The sequence below is a fragment of the Tamandua tetradactyla genome, chromosome 1 (genome assembly GCF_023851605.1).
Source record: "Tamandua tetradactyla isolate mTamTet1 chromosome 1, mTamTet1.pri, whole genome shotgun sequence".
NCBI classification, from domain to species: domain Eukaryota; kingdom Metazoa; phylum Chordata; class Mammalia; order Pilosa; family Myrmecophagidae; genus Tamandua; species Tamandua tetradactyla.
Genome location: NC_135327.1, coordinates 81,794,723 through 81,819,276, shown reverse-complemented (window position 1 = coordinate 81,819,276; position 24,554 = coordinate 81,794,723). Strand labels below are relative to the sequence as shown.

The following is a 24,554-nucleotide window of genomic DNA, read 5'->3' as shown; positions in this document are numbered from 1 at the left end:
TTGTATAGTGGAGTGTATCCTGCAAACCTGCTGAGCAAATCTTTTAGATCTAAAAATATTTTTTAGTGTATTCTTTATTGTTTTCCTTATATGAGATCATGTCATCTGTGAAAAGAAATAGTTTCATTTCTTGCTTTCAAATCTGGATGTCTTTTATTTTATTTTCTTATCTAACTGTTCTGGCTAGAATCTTTAGAATGTTGAATCAAAGTAATGAGAATGGACATTCTTGTCTTATTCCTGATCATAGGGGAAAGCATTCAGTCTCTTACTATTAAGTATGATGTTAGTTGTACGCATGTTTATGCATGTTTTTTTTTTTTTAGAATTCTCTTTATCAGGTTGAGGAGTTCTTTCTATTCCTAGTTGTTGAGTGTTTTTATCATGAGGTGTTGAGCTTTGTCAAGTACTGTGTGCGTCTATTGAGATGATCAGGTATTTTTTGTCCTATATTATAATGGGATAATGTATAACATTGATTGGTTTTCAGATGTTAAACCAACCTTGTTTTGTGGGAATTATCCCACTTGGTGTAGGGTGTATAATCCTATAGATACATTGCTGGATTTGGGGATGCTAGTTTTCTGTTGAGTATTTTTGCAGTCATATTCATAGGAGACATTGGTGTATAATTTTGTTTTCTTGTGATGTCTTTGTCTTGTTTTGATACTAGGGTAATACTGACCTCATAGAATGAATTGGGGAATGATCCTTCCTCTTTTATTTTCTGAAAGAGTTTGTAAAGAATCGTATTAATTCTTCTTTAAATATATGGTAGAATTTACCAGTGAAGCCTTTGTTATGAATAGTTTTATGATTAGTAATTCAATTTATTATGGGTCTAATCAGTTTTTCTATTTTATTCTTTCATCCGTTTTGGTAGTTTGTGTTTTTCCAGGAATTTGTCTATTTTATCTATGTTATATAATCAGTTGTTCATTGATTTCCCATATAATCCTTTTTATTTCCATAAGGTCAATGGCCATGACCCCTCTTTCCTGGTTTTAGTAATGTCAGTTATATTAGTAATTTGAATACATGACTTTTAAGTAATTTTTAGTAATTTGAATCTTCTACTCAATTTGAGTAATTTGAGTCTTCTATCTCTTTCTCTTAGCTAGTTTTACTTGAAGTTTGATCTTTCAAAGAACCAACTTTAGTTTGTTGATTTTCTCTAATATTTTATATTTTCAATTTCATTAATTACTATCCTAATCTCTATAATTCCTTACTTTTGCCTGCCTTGAGTTTAGTTTGCTTTTCTTTTTCCAGTATCTTAAGGGGGAATGGTTAGATTTTCCATTTGAGATCTTTCTTTTTTTAATGTAGATGCTTGCAGCTTTAAATTTTCCTGGAAACACTGCAATAGCTGCACATATTTTGGTATGCATGTCTAGTTTTATTCACTTCCAAGTATTTTCTAATTTGCCTTGTTATTTCTTCATTTACTCATTGGTTGTTTTAGCATATGTGGATAACTATGCTGCATCCACATATTCACAAATATTCCAGTTTTTTTTTTCTGTATTAATTTGTAATCTCAATCCATTGTGGTCAAAGAACATACTTTGTATGAGTTCATTTAAGAAAAATTTACTGAAGCTTGTTTTAAATGTCCAAATATTGGTCTATCCTGGAGAATGTTCCATGTGCACCTGTGTAAAATGTGTATTCTGTTGCTGAACGAAGTGTTCTGTAGATATCCGTTAGTTATAGTGCTGTTCAAGTTTTATATTTCCTTATATATCTTTTTTAATTTGTTCTATGCATTATTTAAAGTGTAGTGTTGAAGTTTCCCACTATTATTGTTGAATCATCTATTTCTTCCTTTAATTCTGTCAGAGTTTGCTTTATGTATTTTGGGGTCTGTTAGGTGCATATATGTTTATGATTGTTGTATATTCATATATGGATTGTCTTTTTATCTTCAACAGATATTTATCTTTTTCTCCAGTGACTTTTTATTTTTAAGGCTGTTTTGTATGATATTAGTAAAGCAATTACAACTTTATTATTATGTATGTGTGATTATCTTTTTCCATCCTTTTATTTTCAACCTATTTGTATCTTTGAATCTAATGTGTATTAACAGACTTCTTTTCTCCTATTGTTTAACTAAAATCATTAAATACGAAAGGTCATTTTTACCAGTGACAATGTTTTCTCTAATATATAGATGATTTAATATTTGCTTAATGTTCATACATCTCATGTTATTATCTGATTAATCTAAAGATATTTTAGAATATTAATCATGTATAGTAACCCCTTTTCATGAAATTTAAAATATAAAGGATTTATTATCTATTTATTTATTGGTCTGAGATATATAGGGGATAAAATCTGATTATATTCATTTAATAATAGAAAACAGATGTCTTTAAAATTTGAGTTTTCTCTGGCTTTGAATGCTTTGAATAATCTTGAATGCTATGATAAATTTAGTTTTAAATTTACTGATTCAAGCCACTATACGTTTAGCCAGTAATAAAAGTTAGAAGGCTTCCAAAGTTATATTTTCCTTGAAACTTTATTAAAGAATAGAAAAAATAGTTTTTCCACTCTATAATCTACAGTTACTTGTTTTTAATATTATTTATTATTCTTGTAAGATGATTAACATTGCTTAAATAGAAACTGTGATAAAGGAAATTTCAGCTTCTGAAAATGACCAAAAACCAGCTGGATTTAATGCATAAGGAAGTAAATGAACAAATGTGCTGACCAGGTGAAATGTGAAATATGTTTTTTAAGGCAGTCCATTAAAATTAAAGGGTAAAAAAAAAAAATTAAAGTGTGAGTAGAATTCAAAGTAGTAAAAAGTAGACACTGCCTGAAATAACAATGCCTTATGATAATGTTGATGATAATTTTGATAGCTAACTTTTATAGAGTATTTAATTGTATGCCAGTCACTGTTCTAAAACCTTTACACATATGAACAAAGAATTGGATTTTCAAATCACACTGAGATGAACAGATGTTTCCCAGTATCAAGCTTTACTAATAACTTCAAGGATACAAGCAAACAAGAGGTACAAAAGAAGCAGAAAGAGTTCCTAGGCATTGAGGGAGGACCCTGCATCCCTACTTTAGACATATAAAATCAGACCCAGAGCAATGGATGAGATCCCTAATGAGGTACAGGGGTTACCTCACATAGCATAGAACTTCATAGGCTGTGAAACATTTTAGTTATATCCAGATAATTATAGCTAATTTCCTGTGCCCCATAAATCTATATATTCTGGCTTTGTTTACCATAGTAATCCCAAACCAGAGACATCCTATTAAAAGTATCCTATGGATAAAGACTTTTCTCCTAGCAGATACATTACTGTATTTTCAAGCTATCATCATTTTTATAAGGAGATCAGACCATCTCCTGTCTTCGTTTTTGTTTTTGTTTTTTTTTCAGTCTGGGAGGAGGGAGGTTGCATTAACCCCTTCATCCCCAACAAATTGACTCATTTAAATTCAAATTCAAGTATTAATTTTTTTAGTATAAAGAAGGTAAAATATAAACAAAGGAGCTTCAGAAAAGTTTTTAAAAAATTGTTTTGTTTTGTTTTGTTTGGTTTAGTTTCATTGCAAGGGGTGGGGTGAGAAATTGCAGTAAATATGTAAAAATAACTAGTCCTACCCCCAGTAGATAGTTACAATAGAAATTTGTTGTATTTCTTTCAGATATATATTACTGTGTGCCAGGCACTGTTCTAAAACCTTTATATATGGGCAAAGAATTGGATTTCCAAATCAGACTGACATGTATTTTATATACATATATGTGTATTTTTAATCTATATTTATATATATGTAGATTTGTGTGTGTGTATTGTATTTGTATGTGTATGAGATCACATTTTGTATATATTTTTCCCTCAGTATATTTTTACCTCATTATATTTGAGAAATCTTATATAATGCTTTTAATTTTCAATTTTTTTTGTTTTTCTCAACCCAATCGTTAAATAAGGGTGGAGATCCAGTGCGCCCGGGAGTGGCCATGACTGACCTTGCCACTGGCCTGTATGCATATGGAGCCATTATGGCTGGATTGATACAGAGATATAAAACTGGGAAAGGACTGTTCATTGATTGTAACCTACTGTCATCTCAGGTATGACTTTAAATAACCTTATAGATAATGTTATAAAAACACATGTCTGGATTATACTTTTTCAGGTCAAATACTATGATCATACATGCAAAAACAATTTAAAAAAGATAGGAAAAACAAACAAAGGACAACAAAAGCTGTTCTCTTTTGATGTATTTAATTGTTGCTATGTTAAAATAATTGGATGATGATTTTGTTGTGTTTGGTTTGCAAGCTCCTGGAATGCGATATACCAGAAACAAAATGGCTTTTAAAAGGGGAATTTATTAATTTGTAAGTTTATGGTTCCAAGGCCATGAAAATGTCTAATTAAAGCAAGTCTATAAAAATGCCCAATTTAAAGCATCTTGAAACATACCTTGGTTCAAAGAAGACCGATGACGTTCAGGGTTTCTTTCTTAACTAGAAAGGCACATGGCAAACATGGCGATGTCTGCTGACTTTCTCTCCAGGCTTCTTGTTTCATGAAGCTCCCCTGGAGGCATTTTCCTTTATGTGCAAATGTCACTGGTTACGTGGGCTCCGTGATTCTTGTGGCTCTCATGGATTTCTTGGCTCTGAACCTTTTTCTAAAATGTTTCCTCTTTTAAAAGATTCCAGTAAACTAATCAAGACCCACCTGGAATGGGTGGAGTCACATCTCCCTCTAATCACAGGTTAATGCCCACAATTGGGCAAACCACATCTCTGTGGAGATAATCTAATCAAATTTCCAACCTATAGTCCTGAATAGGGATTAAATGAAACAGCTGTCTCCACAAGATGGATCAGGATTAAAACATGGCTTTTCTTGGGTACGTAATCCTTTCAAGCTGGCACATGTTATAATACAGATGCTGTTAAACTAAAATTTTAAAAACTGTATTTACTGGAATCAGTCTATTATTACTTGTAAGGCAAGTGTATAGTTGCTTCTATTTTTGTTACATGAAGTCTTTAACTTCTTTTAATCAGGGTTTCTTCAGCTATTTTTTTGTGTGCTATGGACTCCTTTTGTAGTCTGGTGAAGTCTGTAAACCCTTTCTCAGAATCATGTTCTTAAATGCATAAAATAAAATACTGAGGATTACAAAGGAAACTAATTACATTGAAATATGGTAGTTTAAATGTAAAAAAAAATCAATTTTGCATAATAATAAAATATATGATTCTTTATTAACCCACCAGCCAACCTAGGAGTGGGTCCAATAACTATTGCAATTTTGAAGAGTATTGATTATAAATGATATTTCAAGTTATTTGTGACACTGCAGATATGAAAATATCTGTAATTTTTTTGGTGATCACATTAAAAATATTGCTATACTACTGTGGTTTGTTCGTAATTGAAGAAGATGCTAAATTTTGGTAAGCAGTTGAGAAATATAAAACTGTAATTTTTTCATTCAAGTTTATGAATTCCCAGAATTCTGCTTATGGACCCCAGATCAAGAATTTGGATGTAACCCAGATACTGTACCCTATGTGGAAGCAGATTCTAAATAGATAATTTTTCAAGGGATAGAAAAAAGAAAATATTTAATTTGAGTGAGGAGACATTTTACTGTGGGAAAAATTACTTTATAGATGTAGAGGCCTCTGCTGGGAATTTCAGATTGAAATGGCATACGTGGGAAAATAGTACACTTGGAACAGTGCTTTGGAGTTTTTTTCGCTTATGCAAAATGAAGGATGTGTATAGAGGTAAAAAAAATCAATATAGTTGAAAGTGAAGGTGAAATATTAATATGAGTTTTTAACAGTAGCTTTGAGTCAGAATTTTAATGCTTATACAAAAGGGTAAAAGAACTCTCTCCAAATGAATTATCTTATTCCTTAATAGAGAGCCACAGATGTCATATTTGGGAAGGAGCTGAAAATCTCCTCATTCCCTAATCTTATAGCTGTGATGAACCTGATGCATAGAAGGTTAAGTGAGTGGCTAAAAGTTGCACATCCATGAGTGGGAAATTGGGCAGGGATGGCTTCGTGGTTGTGTGCCCTTTGCAGCTACAGAGGGTGCTGGGCTTTGTTTAATGTTCTGCTGTTGCCATCTTGTAATTATTAATAATTTTTTTTTTTAACAAGGGGCTCTATGTTTTTCATTTTGCTCCATGCCTTGCAATTTATGAAGCTGTTTTTTAAGCTGGGTCTCTAATTAGATCTCCTTGATCTCTACTTAGGATTGCTTTACATTAACTTTATGAACTAATTAGCTTTTGGAAAAATTATCTTGCAGATTACTGTAAGTTTAAGTCACTGGCAGCACCTAACACAGTGATTCACAATATGGAGGTGTAGTTTTCCCTGGGGTAGGGGCAGTGGAGGGTGGAATCAGCTGTGGGGCTGTTTCAAAGTGAGGGTACAGTGAGTGCAAACTCACAAATACATACACACTTTATATATATTCCAGTGATTTGGGGTGGTTGTGTCTGATTCCTGCTATTAGTTGTCCTTATTATTCCTTGAAACTATAAGTTCCATGACTACAGGAACAATTTTTTTTTCTTATAGTGGTAGCCACAATGCCCAGGCTCAGTATTTGTCAGAAAGCAAGTTCTCCCAATCTTTTGAGGTCAATGGGAGAACCACTATTATCGATAAAAATGTCTCATAGCCACTAGAGTTTTTTAGGGGCAAATTAGAAAAAGAATACCACTGACTTAAGGTAAATATTTGATGAGCATTTAATTATGAGATGATCTGCTTTTGGCAAATGAGATAAGCAGTGATTTGACCTAGCGTGCTATAGTTAACCCAGCTGAAGATTGTTACAATTATTAGTGTATTTAAGAACTGTTTTTAAATAATACAAATGGATTAAATCTGGTTTTAGAACTATGCACTTACACATCTATTATTTTGTATGATCCTCATAATAATCACTCAAGGTGGGTAGGTAGAGCAGGAATTTCTATTCCCATTTTACTTGCAAGGAAACTGAAGTTGAAAAAAGTTAAAAGACCAGCTGGAGCAACAGAGTCACAGCATGAATTCAGGTTTCTGACACCCTGACCCATTCTCTTTTCTCTACTTTGTGAAGGCAAAAGCTTTGGGAGACATGTTGTTGAGAGATACAAAACTCTAGGCTTTCCTGTAGTGAAGGTCCAGTAGAGAAAGAAAATTGAGTAAGAGGCCAAGGAAGCAAAAATAGCATTCAGTCACCAAGAAAACCATAGCAAGACCATGCCTCCCCCAAACAAACACAAAAAGCATAGTGAGAGCCATAAAAGGATAGTAGCACAAAGGGGGCTCATGGGGACCATTAGCTATCCTATTTTGAACCAATGGGAGAATACTGTCGTGAAATTTAACCTGATAGACAAGCATGTGTGTTGAAATCCAAGTATTTTGAGAAAAACAACATTTGGAGTCCTGGGATGAGTGGGCTTCTTTGTTTTAGTCCTAATCAACTGAGCTCTCCCTGTGTCCAGGCTCTGTGCTAGCTAAGCTTGGATGTGAGCTAGAAACATCCATCTGTTCAGGATTTAGCTGGGAGATCTGAAAGATCATTTGTAACAACACACATACAACAAGTATAGCAGTGGAGGCAGCCAAGTTGTACATGAGAGTTGAAGGTGATATGTGTGTGAGCAGGGACTTGAAGGATGGATAGGTGTTCACCAAGTTGGGGATGGGAGAGAAAGGTACAGTCTCGTGCGCAATAAATGCAAAGATTAAGAGGTATGACAAAGTTGGTGCTCGGAACAGGAGCAGGGAGTAGGTGACAGGGTTGGCAAGTTCTGTTGGGTCAAGTTTGTGAAGGGCCTTGTAAACCATGCTCAGGAATCTGGATTTTAATCTCTCAAGTCCTCTATTTTTGTACCTATAAATGCTGTCAGGGGATGGTGTTTTCAACCAAGAATATGTGTCCTTGGACACTTAATACAGCTGCCCCATTCAGATAGACTCTAAGCCTGTGAACAGTATTTAGAGAGGTTCGAGGGCTGTGGTCACAGATAATTTAGGCCAAAATCTATGGAAGTAAGACAATGAATGGGTCATGAGAACATTTTCATTCTCAAGGATGTTGACCTTAGAACCCACTGCAGCCTGAGCTCTATTTTCCTTTGATCCTTTGCATGTTCCTCGTTTCTGGTCTCTGGCTCTCTCTCTTCTTCTCATGTGTGCTTCTCTAGCCTGGGCATCTCTTTCTGTTCTGTTTGTCTTTTTCTCACTTGTTTTTCTTTACTCTCCTGTTTCACCCCTCTTCCATGTTAAGTTTCTCCTTCTCTCCATCCTTAATTATTTGAAGCTTAAGTTGTAGCAATTCTGGCTCTCCCTCTTACATTCTGTGCTGATTAATTTCATGTGCCAATCTGAAAGGGCCAAAATTATGACTACAATGAATTATTTTTTTAGCACCATATTTCCATAGTGATTTTCACATATAGAATTTTTCTCCATTTTTAATATCCCTAACCTGTCTCTGTATTTGTATGTTGCTTATTTTCAGTCTAGATAACATTTTTTAAGATAACATTTTAATCTTATTATTTTGGTACATTCTTATGGATAAACTTTTGAATCTCAAACAAGTATAGTAATGTGAAATTCATCCTTTTGTTTCTTTAGATACACCTGTGTTTGTGCTTTTCGTTTTTGCTGTATATCTTTTTATTTTTGTTTTTACAATTTGCTGGAGGCATATTTTACGTATTACAGATTCACCCTATTTTGAATGTAGAATTTAGTGATTTTTAGTACATTTACTCAGTTGTGCAATCATCACCATAAATCAGGTTTTGAAATGAACACTCATGTAGTCTTCTGTAGTCTGGGTCTTACCCATGAGGCTGGAATAGATGAGTTTTGAGTGGGGGAGGGGTCTAGGGCTGGCCTGACCCATTAGAAGAATTCAGGGCTGCGTTATGACTTTTGTAGGCCCTAGGTACTTTGTCCTTTGTGGTCTTTTCCTCCATAAAAAAAATTTTTAAATTTATATTTTGTGACTGCATTAATATAAGGATGAATATAATCTGGATTGGATTCATTATTTTGTACTCATCATTTTTACATTCATTTTTTTCTTCTTATATTATGAGAGATTAAACAAAACATTTTGTGGATTTCAACAAGGACAGTGGGCTTGTGCTTCTAAAAGTACTGTGTCTACCATGACTTAACTGATTTCAGCTCTGAAAGAAATACCTTGAGAATAGTTTATAAATGTGCTAAATCTGTGTAAAAGACAAACGTGTATCTAGGAAGGAAATGGAGGTTGAAAGCTGAGATTGTGCTAAAGGGTGAGTGGAAAAGGGAAAGGTATAGAGGCAGCAAAGTCTGTTGCCAAGGAACTAGTGGAAAAGAGAAAAAAAAGGAGTTCTATCAGAAAGTTCAGGAAATCAGGGAACACTGAGCTTGCATTAGAACCTCTCTTTTTTGAGGAGCCCAGTGCATTTCTACCTTACAGATGCCCTTGCCAGCTTAACAACCCTCATTTAACTATGGCTGATTTTTAACATTAGTCCAATTTTCATTCATTAATCAGCATTTCAATAAAGCCCTCACTGCTTTGTTTGTTTAAGTTCAGGGGTGTTCTAGTTTGCTAGCTGCTGGAATGCAATATACCAGAAACGGAACAGCTTTGAAAAAGGGGAATTTAATAAGTTGCTAGTTTACAGTTCTAAGGCTGAGACAATATCTCAATTAAAACAAGTCTATAGAAATGTCTAATCTAAGGCATCCAGGGAGAGTTACTTTGGTTCAGGAAGGCCGATGAAGTTCATGTGAGAAGGCACATGGTGAACATGGTCAAGGTTTCTTTCTCATCTGGGCATCATATGCTAGCTTTCTCTCCTGGCTTCCTGTTTCATGAAGCTCCCTGGGAGGCATTTTCCTTCTTCATCTCCAAAGAAAAGCACTCTCTGCTTCTTGTGGCTATGTTATTCTGCGGCATTCTGCTGTGGCTTTCTAAAAACGGACTCTCTCCAAAATGTTTCCCCTTTTAAAGGATTAATGGGTGGAGTCACAACTCCATGGAAGCCATCTGACATCTCCATGGGAACAATCAAAAAGCTCCCACCCAGCAATAGTGAGTGAGGATTAAAGGACATGGCTTTTCTGGGGTCCACCACAGATTCAAACCAGCACAAGGGGATACAAAGGGATATTAACATTTATATAATATTAAAATAAGTAATTAGGAACATAAAGACATATGAACAAATAAAAATTCAGATGAATTCTAAAGAATACTGCTAAGACTTTTAGATAATTTACTATTATGTTATTTTAAGCTATTGGTTGGATAATACAAGTTGTCTGTAATACTAAACATGATTGATTGTCTTTTTAAAGAAGAATCAGTGAAATGCAAGTGAATTGGGAGGATGCTATACTTTGAGATAACGGAAGGCATTTGTTACATTCATGGGCATTGTATATTTTTATATGGTTTGAGCCACAAATGAGGGAAACCATGGCTTTTGACTTGTAATAACCGATCATTACTCTTCTGCTATGCAAAAGTATCCCAAAAGAGAAACGAATATGAAGACAAACTTCATGGTGATCTAATTTAATTCCTTTATTATATACTTGAAAACAATTTGGGTCCTTTCCAAATATTTGAAAAATAGAAACATAATTAAGATGAGATAAGGGCGGGCCATGGTGGCTCAGCAGGCAGGAATGCTTACCTGTGATGCCAGAGGACCTGGGTTCTATTCCTGGTGCCTGCCCATGTCAAAAAAAAAAAAAAAAAGGAAGATGAGATATGAGAAGAGAAAGATACATTGGTGTTGACATGTGCTTTCTGAACTAGATTTTGTCTGTGCAGAATCTTGTAGAATAATGAATTCAATTGACTGTTCCTAAAGTGTTTTTATCATATTAGAATTATCTATATTCTCCACCACCAGAGCTAGAACAGTTTGTTCTTGATGCTCATTTAATCAATTCCATCTTCACTTTTGTACTTTGTGGAGTCAGGAAATTTTATGTAGAATAAAATGTAATGATCATATCCTTTTGTATTGACTACCTGGTGTCTCTTTACATGCCATAAATGACCAAACAATTGTTTTCTAGTTATGATGGTTTGGAGCTGTAGGTACCCCATAAAACCATGTTCTTTAAAGTCAACCCATTCCTGTGGGTTTGAATTCATTTTAAGTAGGACCTTTTGATGAGGTTACTTCAGTGAAGTGTGACCCAGTTCAGTAAGGATGGGACTTATTCTTATTACGGAAATCCTTTAAAAGCAGACTGAAATTGAGACAAATGGAGAGAAAGCCACAGGAAGTAAGAGCTGAAGGTCAGCGGAATCCAGAAGAGAAAGGAGAGACCACAGTGGTCACCATGTGCATTGTCATGTGACAGAAGAGCAAGGGCCAAGGAAAACCAGCAGCTGGGCACAGAATGCCAATCTTTGGAAAGAAAGCATTGCCTTGATGATGCCTTGATTTGGACTTTTTTTCTAGCCTCAAAAATGTGAGCTAATAAATTCCCATTGTTTAAGCCAACCCACTGCAAATGCTTGAGCAGCAAGAAACTAAAATAGATTTTGGTACATTGAGGTGCTGCTATTGCAAATACCAAAAATGTGTAACTAGCTTTGGAATTGGGCAGTGGGGATGGGTAGAGGCTGGAAGAATTGTGAGGTTCTTGATAGAAAAATTTGGAGTTATTTGAAGAGACTGTTGGCAAAAATGTGGATGCTAAAGATACTTCTGGTGAGGCCTTGTTATTGGAAACTGAAGGAAAGGGAACCCTTGTTTTCAAGTGGCAGAGAACTTGGAGAAATTGAGTTCTGATGTCAGAAGGAAGGAAGAACTTGAAAGTGATGAACTTGGATATTAAGCAGAGATTTCCAAGCTAAGTGAGGAAAGCACAGCCTGGTTTCTCCTTGCAGTTTAAAGTGGAATGTGAGAGGAAAGGGTAAGCTGAAAACTGAGCTGTTAAGCTCACAGGAACCAGAAATTGATGGTTTGGAAAATTCTGATTTTGTCTAGATAGTGTGCTCTGAGACTAGGGCCAGAAGCAGCTCTACCCATTGCCCTGAAAGTGAATCCCTGGAGAATAATGCTCCACATGAGGGTTTACTGAATTTGGATCCAGTCAGCCATTTCAGGGAAGTCAAGATTGGAAATGTAGTTATGTAGGAAGGATCTGTGGAAACTCCTTTTGTCTGATGGTTTAGAACCCTAGGAAACTCATGTATAGCATGCAAATTTTTTTGCAAAATTTGTATCAGTAGACACTGCCACCTTGGACTAAAAGGGACAGAGAAAGGATCTTTTGAAGGAAGAATGACTTCAAGGGCATATAACCATGGAAGCCAAAGTTGGGACTGAAGATAGAATTTCGGTCCTGTAGGGTGGGCTCACGCATGTGTAGGGAAAGGGCAGGGTTGCCCCAGCACTTGGTGAGGGGGCAGATCATTTGTCTCAGTGCTTTGAGGGGATGGGTGTTCTGCTTTACTTTTCAGGAAGACAGCTGCCACCCCTATGTTCAGAGAAGGTGAGTCCAATGCCCGGGTGTTTGGGAAGAGCATGGTCCAGAAGGTGGACTTATATGGTTTGGAGGTGTATGTATCCCAGAAAAATATGTGTTTAAAACTTAATCCAGCTTCCGGAGAAGATGGCGGCTTAGTAAGACGTGCGGATCTTAGTTCCTCCTCCAGAACAGCTACTAGGGGAGTAGAAACGATACAGAACAGCTCCCAGAGCCACGACAGAGATCAAAAAGACAGCGTACCCCATCCTGGAACGGCTGACTGGCTGAGAGAACCCGCTCCGGTGAGATCGCCGAGGGGCACGGGCTTCACCGGGCGGGGCGGCAAGCGGCCGGAGTTCCTCCCTTCCCCCTTCCCGGGCCGGCTGGGAGAATTGGACAAGCAGTCCCCTCAAGCTGCAGCGGCTGGCGCCCACACCACGCATGGCCCCCCGGACCAACTGAGAGAATTGGATCAGAAATCCCCAGGCCGCGGAGAACGGTGACGGGGGGGCCGCTTCCAAACACGTGACTCCCTGGGAAGAGTGCACTCTCCTGGGCGGGCCGCAGTGGCTGGCGCCCTCCCGCCACGCTTGGCGCCACGGGCTGACTAGGAAATTCGGACGGGCGCTCTCCCAGGCTGCGGCGGCTGGCGACCCTCCCCGCGTTCGGACCCTGGGCCGACTGGCACTCTTCCAAGCCGCTTCGGCTGGCGAACCTCCCCGACGACGAGAGTTTTCCAAAGTTAAAGGACCCACAGCACCTTTTACTGGTGGGACCGGCAGACAAACGTGTGCCACGAATGCCACCTACTGGGCAGGATAAGAAAAACAGATCCCAGAGATTTCACAGAAAAATCTTCCAAATTGTTGGGTCCAGCACCCAGGGAAATCTGACTAAATGCCCAGATGTGAGCAGAAGATAACGGATCACGCTCAAAAAATTGAAAATATGGCCCAGCCAAAGGAACAAACCAATAGTTCAAATGAGATACAGGAGCTGAGACAACTAATGCTGAATATACGAACAGAAATGGAAAACCTCTTCAAAAATGAAATCGATAAATTGAGGGAGGACATGAAGAAGACATGGGCTGAACAAAAAGAAGAAATAGAAAAACTGAAAAAACAAATCACAGAACTTATGGAAGTGAAGGATAAAGTAGAAAAGATGGAAAAAACAATGGATACCTACAATGATAGATTTAAAGAGACAGAAGATAGAATTAGTGATTTGGAGGATGGAACATCTGAATTCCAAAAAGAAACAGAAACTATCGGGAAAAGAATGGAAAAATTTGAACAGGGGATCAGGGAACTCAAGGAAAATATGAACCGCACAAATATACATGTTGTGGGTGTCCCAGAAGGAGAAGAGAAGGGAAAAGGAGGAGAAAAACTAATGGAAGAAATTATCACTGAAAACTTCCCAACTCTTATGAAAGACCTAAAATTACAGATCCAAGAAGTGCAGTGCACCCCAAAGAGATTAGACCCAAATAGGCGTTCTCCAAGACACTTACTAGTTAGAATGTCAGAGGTCAAAGAGAAAGAGAGGATCTTGAAAGCAGCAAGAGAAAAACAATCCATCACATACAAGGGAAACCCAATAAGACTATGTGTAGATTTCTCAGCAGAAACCATGGAAGCTAGAAGACAGTGGGATGATATATTTAATTTACTAAAAGAGAAAAACTGCCAACCAAGACTCCTATATCCAGCAAAATTGTCCTTCAAAAATGAGGGAGAAATTAAAACATTCTCAGACAAAAAGTCACTGAGAGAATTTGTGACCAAGAGACCAGCTCTGCAAGAAATACTAAAGGGAGCACTAGAGTCAGATACGAAAAGACAGAGGAGAGAGGTATGGAGAAGAGTGTAGAAAGAAGGAAAGTCAGATATGATATATATAATACAAAAGGCAAAATGATAGAGGAAAATATTATCCAAACAGTAATAGCACTAAATGTTAATGGACTGAATTCCCCAATCAAAAGACATAGATTGGCAGAATGGATTAAAAAACAGGATCCTTCTATATGCTGTCTACAGGAAACACATCTTAGACCCAAAGATAAACATAGGTTGAAAGTGAAAGGTTGGGAAAAGATATTTCATGCAAATAACAACCAGAAAAGAGCAGGAGTGGCTATACTAATATCCAACAAATTAGAATTCAAATGTAAAACAGTTAAAAGAGACAAAGAAGGACACTATCTACTAATAAAAGGAACAATTCAACAAGAAGACACAACAATCATAAATATTTACACACCGAACCAGAATGCCCCAAAATACGTAAGGAATACACTGCAAACACTGAAAAGGGAAATAGACACATATACCATAATAGTTGGATACTTCAATTCCCCACTCTCATCAATGGACAGAACATCTAGACAGAGGATCAATAAAGAAATAGAGAATCTGAATATTACTATAAATGAGCTAGACTTAACAGACATTTATAGGACATTACATCCCACAACAGCAGGATACACCTTTTTCTCAAGTGCTCATGGATCATTCTCAAAGATAGACCATATGCTGGGTCACAAAGCAAGTCTTAACAAATTTAAAAAGATTGAAATCATACACAACACTTTCTCGGATCATAAAGGAATGAAGTTGGAAATCAATAATAGGCAGAGTGCCAGAAAATCCACAAATACGTGGAGGCTCAACAACACACTCTTAAACAATGAGTGGGTCTAAGAAGAAATTGCAAGAGAAATTAGTAAATACCTCGAGGCGAATGAAAATGAAAACACAACATATCAAAACTTATGGGACGCAGCAAAGGCAGTGCTAAGAGGGAAATTTATTGCCCTAAATGCCTATATCAGAAAAGAAGAAAAGGCAAAAATTCAGGAATTAACTGTCCACTTGGAAGAACTGGAGAAAGAACAGCAAACTAATCCCAAAGCAAGCAAAAGGAAAGAAATAACAAAGATCAGAGCAGAAATAAATGAACTTGAAAACATGAAAATAATAGAGAAAATCAGTAAGACCAGAAGTTGGTTCTATGAGAAAATCAATAAGATTGATGGGCCCTTAGCAAGATTGACAAAAAGAAGAAGAGAGAGGATGCAAATAAATAAGATCAGAAATGGAAGAGGAGACATAACTACTGACCTCACAGAAATAAAGGAGGTAATAACAGGATACTATGAACAACTTTACGCCAATAAATACAACAATTTAGATGAAATGGACGGGTTCCTGGAAAGACATGAACAACCAACTTTGACTCAAGAAGAAATAGATGACCTCAACAAACCAATCACAAGTAAAGAAATTGAATTAGTCATCCAAAAGCTTCCTAAAAAGAAAAGTCCAGGACCAGACGGCTTCACATGTGAATTCTACCAAACATTCCAGAAAGAATTAGTACCAACTCTCCTCAAACTCTTCAAAAAAATTGAAGTGGAGGGAAAACTACCTAATTCATTCTATGAAGCCAACATCATCCTCATACCAAAACCAGACAAAGATATTACAAAAAAAGAAAACTATAGACCAATCTCTCTAATGAATATAGATTCAAAAATCCTCAATAAAATTCTAGCAAATCGTATCCAACAACACATTAAAAGAATTATACATCATGACCAAGTTGATTCATCCCAGGTATGCAAGGATGGTTCAACATTAGAAAATCAATTAATGTAATACACCATATCAACAAATCAAAGCAGAAAAATCACATGATCATCTCAATTGATGCAGAGAAGGCATTTGACAAGATTCAACATCCTTTCTTGTTGAAAACACTTCAAAAGATAGGAATACAAGGGAGCTTCCTTAAAATGATAGAGGGAATATATGAAAAACCCACAGCTAATATCATCCTCAATGGGGAAAAATTGAAAACTTTCCCCCTAAGATCAGGAACAAGACAAGGATGTCCACTATCACCACTATTATTCAACATTGTGTTGGAGGTTCTAGCCACAGCAATTAGACAAGAAAAAGAAATACAAGGCATCAAAATTGGAAAGGAAGAAGTAAAACTATCACTGTTTGCAGACAATATGATACTATATGTCGAAAACCCGGAAAAATCCACAACAAAACTACTAGAGCTAATAAATGAGTACAGCAAAGTAGCAGGTTACAAGATCAACATTCAAAAATCTGTAGCATTTCTATACACTAGTAATGAACAAGCTGAGGGGGAAATCAAGAAACGAATCCCATTTACAATTGCAACTAAAAGAATAAAATACCTAGGAATAAATTTAACTAAAGAGACAAAAAACCTATATAAAGAAAACTACAAAAAACTGCTAAAAGAAATCACAGAAGACCTAAATAGATGGAAGGGCATACCGTGTTCATGGATTGGAAGACTAAATATAGTTAAGATGTCAATCCTACCTAAATTGATTTACAGATTCAATGCAATACCAATCAAAATCCCAACAACTTATTTTTCAGAAATAGAAAAACCAATAAGCAAATTTATCTGGAAGGGCAGGGTGCCCCGAATTGCTAAAAACATCTTGAGGGAAAAAAACGAAGCTGGAGGTCTCTCACAGCCTGACTTTAAGGCATATTATGAAGCCACAGTGGTCAAAACAGCATGGTATTGGCATAAAGATAGATATATCGACCAATGGAATTGAATAGAGTGCTCAGATATAGACCCTCTCATCTATGGACATTTGATCTTTGATAAGGCAGTGAAGCCAACTCACCTGGGACAGAACAGTCTCTTCAATAAATGGTGCCTAGAGAACTGGATATCTATATGCAAAAGAATGAAAGAGGACCCATATCTCACACCCTATACAAAAGTTAACTCAAAATGGATCAAAGATCTAAACATTAGGTCTAAGACCATAAAACAGTTAGAGGAAAATGTTGGGAGATATCTTATGAAACTTACAATTGGAGGCTGTTTTATGGACCTTAAACCTAAAGCAAGAGCACTGAAGAAGGAAATAAATAAATGGGAGCTCCTCAAAATTAAACACTTTTGTGCATCAAAGAACTTCATCAAGAAAGTAGAAAGACAGCCTACACAATGGGAGACAATATTTGGAAATGACATATCAGATAAAGGTCTAGTATCCAGAATTTATAAAGAGATTGTCCAACTCAACAACAAAAATACAGCCAACCCAATTACAAAATGGGAAAAAGACTTGAACAGACACCTATCAGAAGAGGAAATACAAATGGCGAAAAGGCACATGAAGAGATGCTCAATGTCCCTGGCCATTAGAGAAATGCAAATCAAAACCACAATGAGATATCATCTCACACCCACCAGAATGGCCATTATCAACAAAACAGAAAATGACAAGTGCTGGAGAGGATGTGGAGAAAGAGGCACACTTATCCACTGTTGGTGGGGATGTCTAATCGTGCAACCACTGTGGAAGGCAGTTTGGCGGTTCCTCAAAAAGCTGAATATAGAATTGCCATACGACCCAGCAATACAATTGCTGGGAATCTACTCAAAGAACTTAAGGGCAAAGACACAAATGGACATTTGCACACCAATGTTTATAGCAGCGTTATTTACAATTGCAAAGAGATGGAAACAGCCAAAATGTCCATCAACAGACGAGTGGCTAAACAAGCTGTGGTATATACATACGATGGAATATTATGCAGCTTTAAGACAGGATAAACTTATGAAGCATGTAATAACATGGATGGACCTAGAGAACATTATGCTGAGTGAGTCTAGCCAAAAACTAAAAGATAAATACTGTATGGTCCCACTGATGTGAACCGACATTCGAGAATAAACTTGGAATATGTCATTGGTAACAGAGTCCAGCAGGAGTTAGAAACAGGGTAAGATAATGGGTAATTGGAGCTGAAGGGATACAGACTGTGCAACAAGACTAGATACAAAAACTCTAAAATGGACAACACAATAATACCTAATTGTAAAGTAATCATGTTAAAACACTGAATGAAGCTGCATCTGAGCTAAAAAACAAACAAACAAACAAAAAAAACAAAACAATCCATTCCTGTGCAAATGGAATTATTTTCTTAATTTTATTTTCAGATTTTTAATGGCTAGTGTATAGAAATGCAATTGATTTCTGTACATTGATCTTGTATCTTGTAAACTTGCTGAACTTGTTTGCTAGCTCTAAGTGTTTCTTTAGTGGATTCCCTAGGACACAATTTTGTGCCATCTGCAAATAGAGACAATTTACTTCTTTTACCATTTGGATATCTTTTATATCTTTCTCTTGCCTAATTGCCCAGGCTGCAACCTCCATTACTATAATCAATCAAAGTGATAAAGACAGACATCCTTGATTTGTTCTGACCTTTGGATAAAGCATTCAATCTTTCACCAAGTATGTTTGGTGTAGTTTTTCCAGGGATGGTTTTTATCAAATTGAGGAAGTTTCTTCCTAGTCCTACATTGCTGAGTGTTTTTGTAATGAGGGGGTGTTTATTTTCTCTATTCAAATTATCATGTGTTCTTTGGTCATTTATTCTATTAATATGGTGCATGATTTTGATTGATTTTGTATATATTGAACCAATTTTGCACTCCTAGGAAAGGAAAGAAATCTCATGTTATATTGCATAATCTTTTGTATATATTGTTGGATTCAGGTTGTTATTGTGTGGATGATTTTTGCCTCAGTATTCATAAAGGATATTTTTGCATCAGTTTTCATTAGGGGTAGCTTTCTTGTGACATCACTGTTAGTTTTTGGTATCAGGGTTTTCTGACCTCAAAGAAAGAGTTGAAAAGTGTTTCCACTCTGTACTTTTGAAAGAGTTTGTGATGAATTGGAATTAAATTTTCTTGAAATATCTGGTATTATTCACCAGTGAAGCTGTCTGGCCCTGAATTTTTGTTGTTTGTTGTTGTAATTGTTGTTTGAAGTTTTGTGATTACTAACCACACCTCTTTACTATCTGTTTTTTCTATTTATTCATTAATTTTGGTAGTTCGTGTTTTCTAAGAATGTATTTATTTCATCTGGGTTACTTAATTTTTTTGGCATGCACTTTTCCATAATATCCCCAATACAATCCTTTTTTGTAAGTTTGTATTGATATTCTCTCTTTCAGCCCTGCTTTTAATTGTTTAAATATTTATTTTTTATTGATTAGTCTAGCTAAAGTTTTGTCAATTTTATTTTTTTCAAATAATGAACTTACTGTTTCATTGTGCTGTATTCTATTCTTTACTTATTTCCACTCTAAACTGTATTATTTCTTTCATCTGCTTGTTTTGAATTTAGAGTGCTTATCTTTTTCTAGCTTCTTAGGTGGAACAATCGGTTATTAATTCAAGATCTTTCTTTTTTAAAAATATCAGTATTTATGACTATAAATTTCCCTCAAAGAACTGCTTTAGCTGCATGCCATAAGTTTTGTTACAGTGTGTTTTTATTTTAATTCACCTAAAAGTATTTTCTAATTTCCCTTGTGCTTTCTTCTTTGATCTTTGAATGTGTTGTTTAATATCCATATGTTTATGGGTTGCCCATTTTCTTTTTGTTATTAAGATGTAACATCACTCTATTGTCATTGGAGTATATCCTTTCTATGATTTCAGTCCTTTCAAATTTACAGACTTGTTTTGTGACCTAATATATGGTCTGTCCTTGAGCATATTCCACGTGTACTTGAGAAGAATGTGTATTCTGCTTTTATTGGATTGAGTGTTCTATAGATGTCTGTTATATATATTGGTTTCTGTGATAACTCTAAGTTCAACATTTTGAGGAACTGCCAGATTGTGTATTTCAAAGGACTACATATTTTTAAAATTCTACCATCAATTTATGAGTTTTCCAATTTTTCTATATTCTTACCAACAATTCTTATTCTCTTTTTTTCTAGTGGTTGCAAAGTGAAAGCTTATTGTAATTTTGATTTGCATCTTTGCATCTTATGTTTTCGCTTTCCTTTTTTATATTCTGCCTAGTTGTTCTAACCATTCTTGAAAGCAGGGTACAGAAGTATCCAACTATTATTATTGAATTGTCTAATTTTCCTTTGATTCTGCCAGTTTTGCTTCATGTATTTTTTGGTGTCTGTTGTTAGGTGCATTTATGTTTATATTTGTTATGTCTTATGTTGATTGATTGGTCCTTTTATCATTATAAAGTATACTTCTTTTCTAGTAATAGTTATTACTTTAGAAACTGTTATGTCTGATATTTGGATAGCTGCTTTAACTCTTTTATGGCTATTGTTTGAATGGTGTATCCTTTTCCATCCTTTTACTTTCAACTTATTTATGTTTTTGATTTTAAAATGTGTCTCTTATTGCCAGACTGTGTCTACTTTTAATCAATTCTGCCAATCACTGCCATTGAATTGGAGAGGTTTTTTTTCCATGTATAGTTAATGTTGTAACTAATAAGGTAGGATTTTATGTTTTCCATTTTGCAATTTTTTCAGGTCTTTTTTGTATCTCTGTTCCTCCATTGCTACTTAATTTTTTTCTTAAATAGACACTTCCCAGTGTTCTATTTTGATTCTTTAATTTTACTGTATTTTTTGAGTTTTTTTAAGTTGTTGCCTTAGGAATAAAGATGAATATCTTAGTTTAAAGCAATGTAATTTGAATTAACTTTATTAATTAATAAATTAATATTATTTATTATTAATTAAAATTAACTTCAATAGTGTGTAAAAATTTTGCTGCAGTATAGCTCTTTCCCTTCCCCTCTTCCTGATGTTGTTATTTTTATACAAATTGCATCTTTATATATTGTATGCCCATCAGCACAAATTATAACTCTGTTCAGTTTTCTTTTAAATCAAGAGAAGAAAAGATTTATAAACAAATTCAATTTATATTGGTTTTTATACTTACCTATACCATTACCTTTACTGGTGCTCTTTGTTTCTTCCAGTTACTGTCTAGTAACCTTTCATTTCAGTCTCAAGGACTCCTTTTGGAATTTCTTATAGGGCACTTGTACTAGCAATGAATTCTCTCATATTTTGCTTATCTGGGAATGTTTTTTCTTTACCTTTATTATTTATTTTTAATTAGAGAAGTTGAAGGTTTACAGAAATGTCATGCACAAGTTATAGAATTCCCATATACCCCTCACAATTTTCCTGTTATTAACACTGCATTTGTGTGCTATCTTTGTTATAGTTGATGAACTAGTGTTATTATGTTTATACTACTGAGTATAGTCCATAATTTACATTAATATTCACTGTTTGTGTTGTATAGTTCTGCAGTTTTTAAACATTTTTATTCTGATGACATATATAAAGCCTAAAACTTCCCCTTTTAACCATGTTCAAATATAGAATTCAGTGGTGTTAGTTACACTCACAATGTTGTGCTGCCATCACTACCATCCGTTACCAACTTTTTCATCATCCCAAACAGAAACTGTACAGTTAAGGATTAACTCCTCATTCCTGAATCATACTCTGGTCCTAGATAACCTGTTTTCTAGTTTCTGAGTCTATGGATTTGCTTAACTAATTATTTCATGTCGGTGACATTGTACAATATTTGCTCTTTTGTGTCTGCCTTGTTTCAGTCAACTTAATGTCTGAATCAGAACTTCATTCCCTTTTATGGCTGAATAATATTCCATTACACACACACACACACACACACACACACACCATATTTTGTATATCCATTCATTTGTTGATGGATATTTTGGTTGCTTTTATCTTTTGGCAATTTTTAATAATACCACTATAAACATTGGTGTACAAATACCTGTTTGAGTCTCCACTTTCAAATCATTTGGTTATGTACCTAGAATCAGGGTTGCTGGATCATATGGTAATTCTGTACTTAGCTTTCTGAGGAAATGACAAAATGATTTCTACAGTGGCTGCACCATCTTACGTAGTCACTAGCAGCAAATGAGTATTCCTATTTCTCTGCATCTTCTACAACACTCGTATTTTCCATTTTTTAAATAGAAAAATGGAAATTTTCTATTTAAAAATAGAAAAATTCCATTTTAGGTGTGCAGTATCTCATTGTGGTTTTGATTTGCATTTTCCTATAATGGCTTAAAGATGTTAAACATTTTTCGTGTTCTTATTAGCCATTTGTTTATTTTTTGGAGAAATGTCTATTCAAGTCATTTGCCCATTTTTAAATTGGGTTGTTTGCTTTATTGTTGTTGAGTTGTAACATCTTTGATGCACTAAAGTTTTAATTTTGATGAAGTCCCATTTATCTATTTTTCTTTTGATGCTTGCGCTTTTGGTGTAAGGTCTGAGAAAAAAAAACCCAACATGAGATCCTGAAGATTCTGCCCTCTATTTTATTGTAGGAGTTTTATAGTGTTGTTCTTATATTTAGGTCTTTGATCAACTTTGAATTAATTTTCTGTGTGAGGCAGGGGTCTGCCTTCATTCTTTTGTGTATGAATATCCAGTTTTCCTGGCACTATTTGGTGAAGAGAGTCTTCTTTTCCTATTGAGTGGGTTTGGTATCCTTGTAAAAAATAAATTGGTCCTAGATATAAGGATTTATGCTTGAGCTCTTGATTTGGTTCCATTGGTCTATATGTCTGCTAGTATTATTCTGTTTTGATTACTGTGGCTTTGTAATATATTTTTTAAAACTTTTTTTATCGTGAAATATACCATATATGCAGAAAGTGATAGACTTCAAAGTACATTTTTAACAAGTCATTATATAAAACAATTTCAAAGTATAATGTGGGTTACAGTTCCACAATTTCAGGCCTTATAGCTTCTCTAATACACTGGAGTCTAAAAAGAATGATCAATATAATGATTCAGTAGTCATACTTATTTGTTGAGTTTTATCTTTTCATAATTTAAAAAATCAAGAAATGTGAGTCTACCAAGTTTGTTCTTCTTTTTCAAGATGAATTTGGTTACTCAAGGCCCTTACCCTTCCAGGGAAATTTGATGATTGGCGTTTCCATTTTTGCACAGAAGGTTGTTGGAATTTTGATTGGGATTGCATTGAATTTGTAAATTGCTTTGAGTAGAATTGACATCTTAATATTTACTCTTCCAATTATGACGTGGAACATCCTTCCTTATTTAGGTGTTCTTTGATTCATTTTAGCAATGTTTTTCATTTTTCTGTGTAATAGTCCTTTACATTCCTTGGTTAAATTTATTCCTAGATATTTGATTCTTTTAGTTGGAATTGTTTTATTGCTTTCTGTTTAAATTATTCATCATTTGTGTATAGTAACACTCTGATTTAGATTTACAAAACAAATTGCAAAGATAGTAATATAAAATTGCCATATATGCCTCACCCAGTTTTCCTTATTAGTAACATCTTTGTCACAATGAATTAATCAATATTGATACTTTATTATTAACTGAAGCCTATAATTTATTTGGATTTCCATTATTTTTTACCTAAGGTCTTTTTCTGTTTCAGGATCCCACCAGGGTACCATATTATATTTAGTTGTCATGTCTCCTTAGATGTCTTATGATTTTTTTTTAAACCTTTAGCCTATTTTAATAGCTGTTTCAAATTTTTAATTTTCATTTTCATTCTCTTTGTCATTTCTGTGTCTGTCTCTTTTGACTTTTTCTCTTGGTTATGGGTCATATTTCCCTGCTTCTTGATATATCTAATATATTATTTTTACCCTATATCCCACAGTCTTTAATAGAACCCATATTATTTTTCTTTATATTTTTGTTTTACTTTTATTAGAGATGTTGTGGGTTTACAGAATCCCATGCAATACAGGATTCTCATATACTGTCCTATTATTTACATCTTAAATTGGTGTGGTACATTTTGACAGTGGATGAAATCACATTTTCATAATTGTATTATTAACTATAGTCCATGGTTTGACTTAGGGTTCACTGTTTGTGTAGTGCAGTTTCAAGGATTTTTTTTAAACTTTTAATCTATTACTATATATACAACTTGAGATTTCCCCTTTAAACCACATTCAGATATATGTTTCAGTGCTATTAATTACATTCACAAAGTTGTGCTACCATCACCACCATTTATTACCAAAACATTTCCATTTTTCCAGATAGGAACTTTCCATTTTAAGCCTTAACTCCCT

General features: G+C 35.0%; 1 protein-coding gene across 2 annotated transcripts in view; it reads left to right on the top strand.

Moving 5' to 3' along the window:
- SUGCT (succinyl-CoA:glutarate-CoA transferase) overlaps nt 1-24,554 on the top strand; it is an 878,065-nt gene that overhangs the window by 207,344 nt on the left and 646,167 nt on the right. For both annotated transcript variants that reach the window (XM_077119443.1, XM_077119444.1), the window contains exon 8: nt 3,977-4,120. In XM_077119443.1, the coding sequence (XP_076975558.1) occupies nt 3,977-4,120 (144 nt within the window). The remainder of the gene's footprint in view (nt 1-3,976; nt 4,121-24,554) is intronic.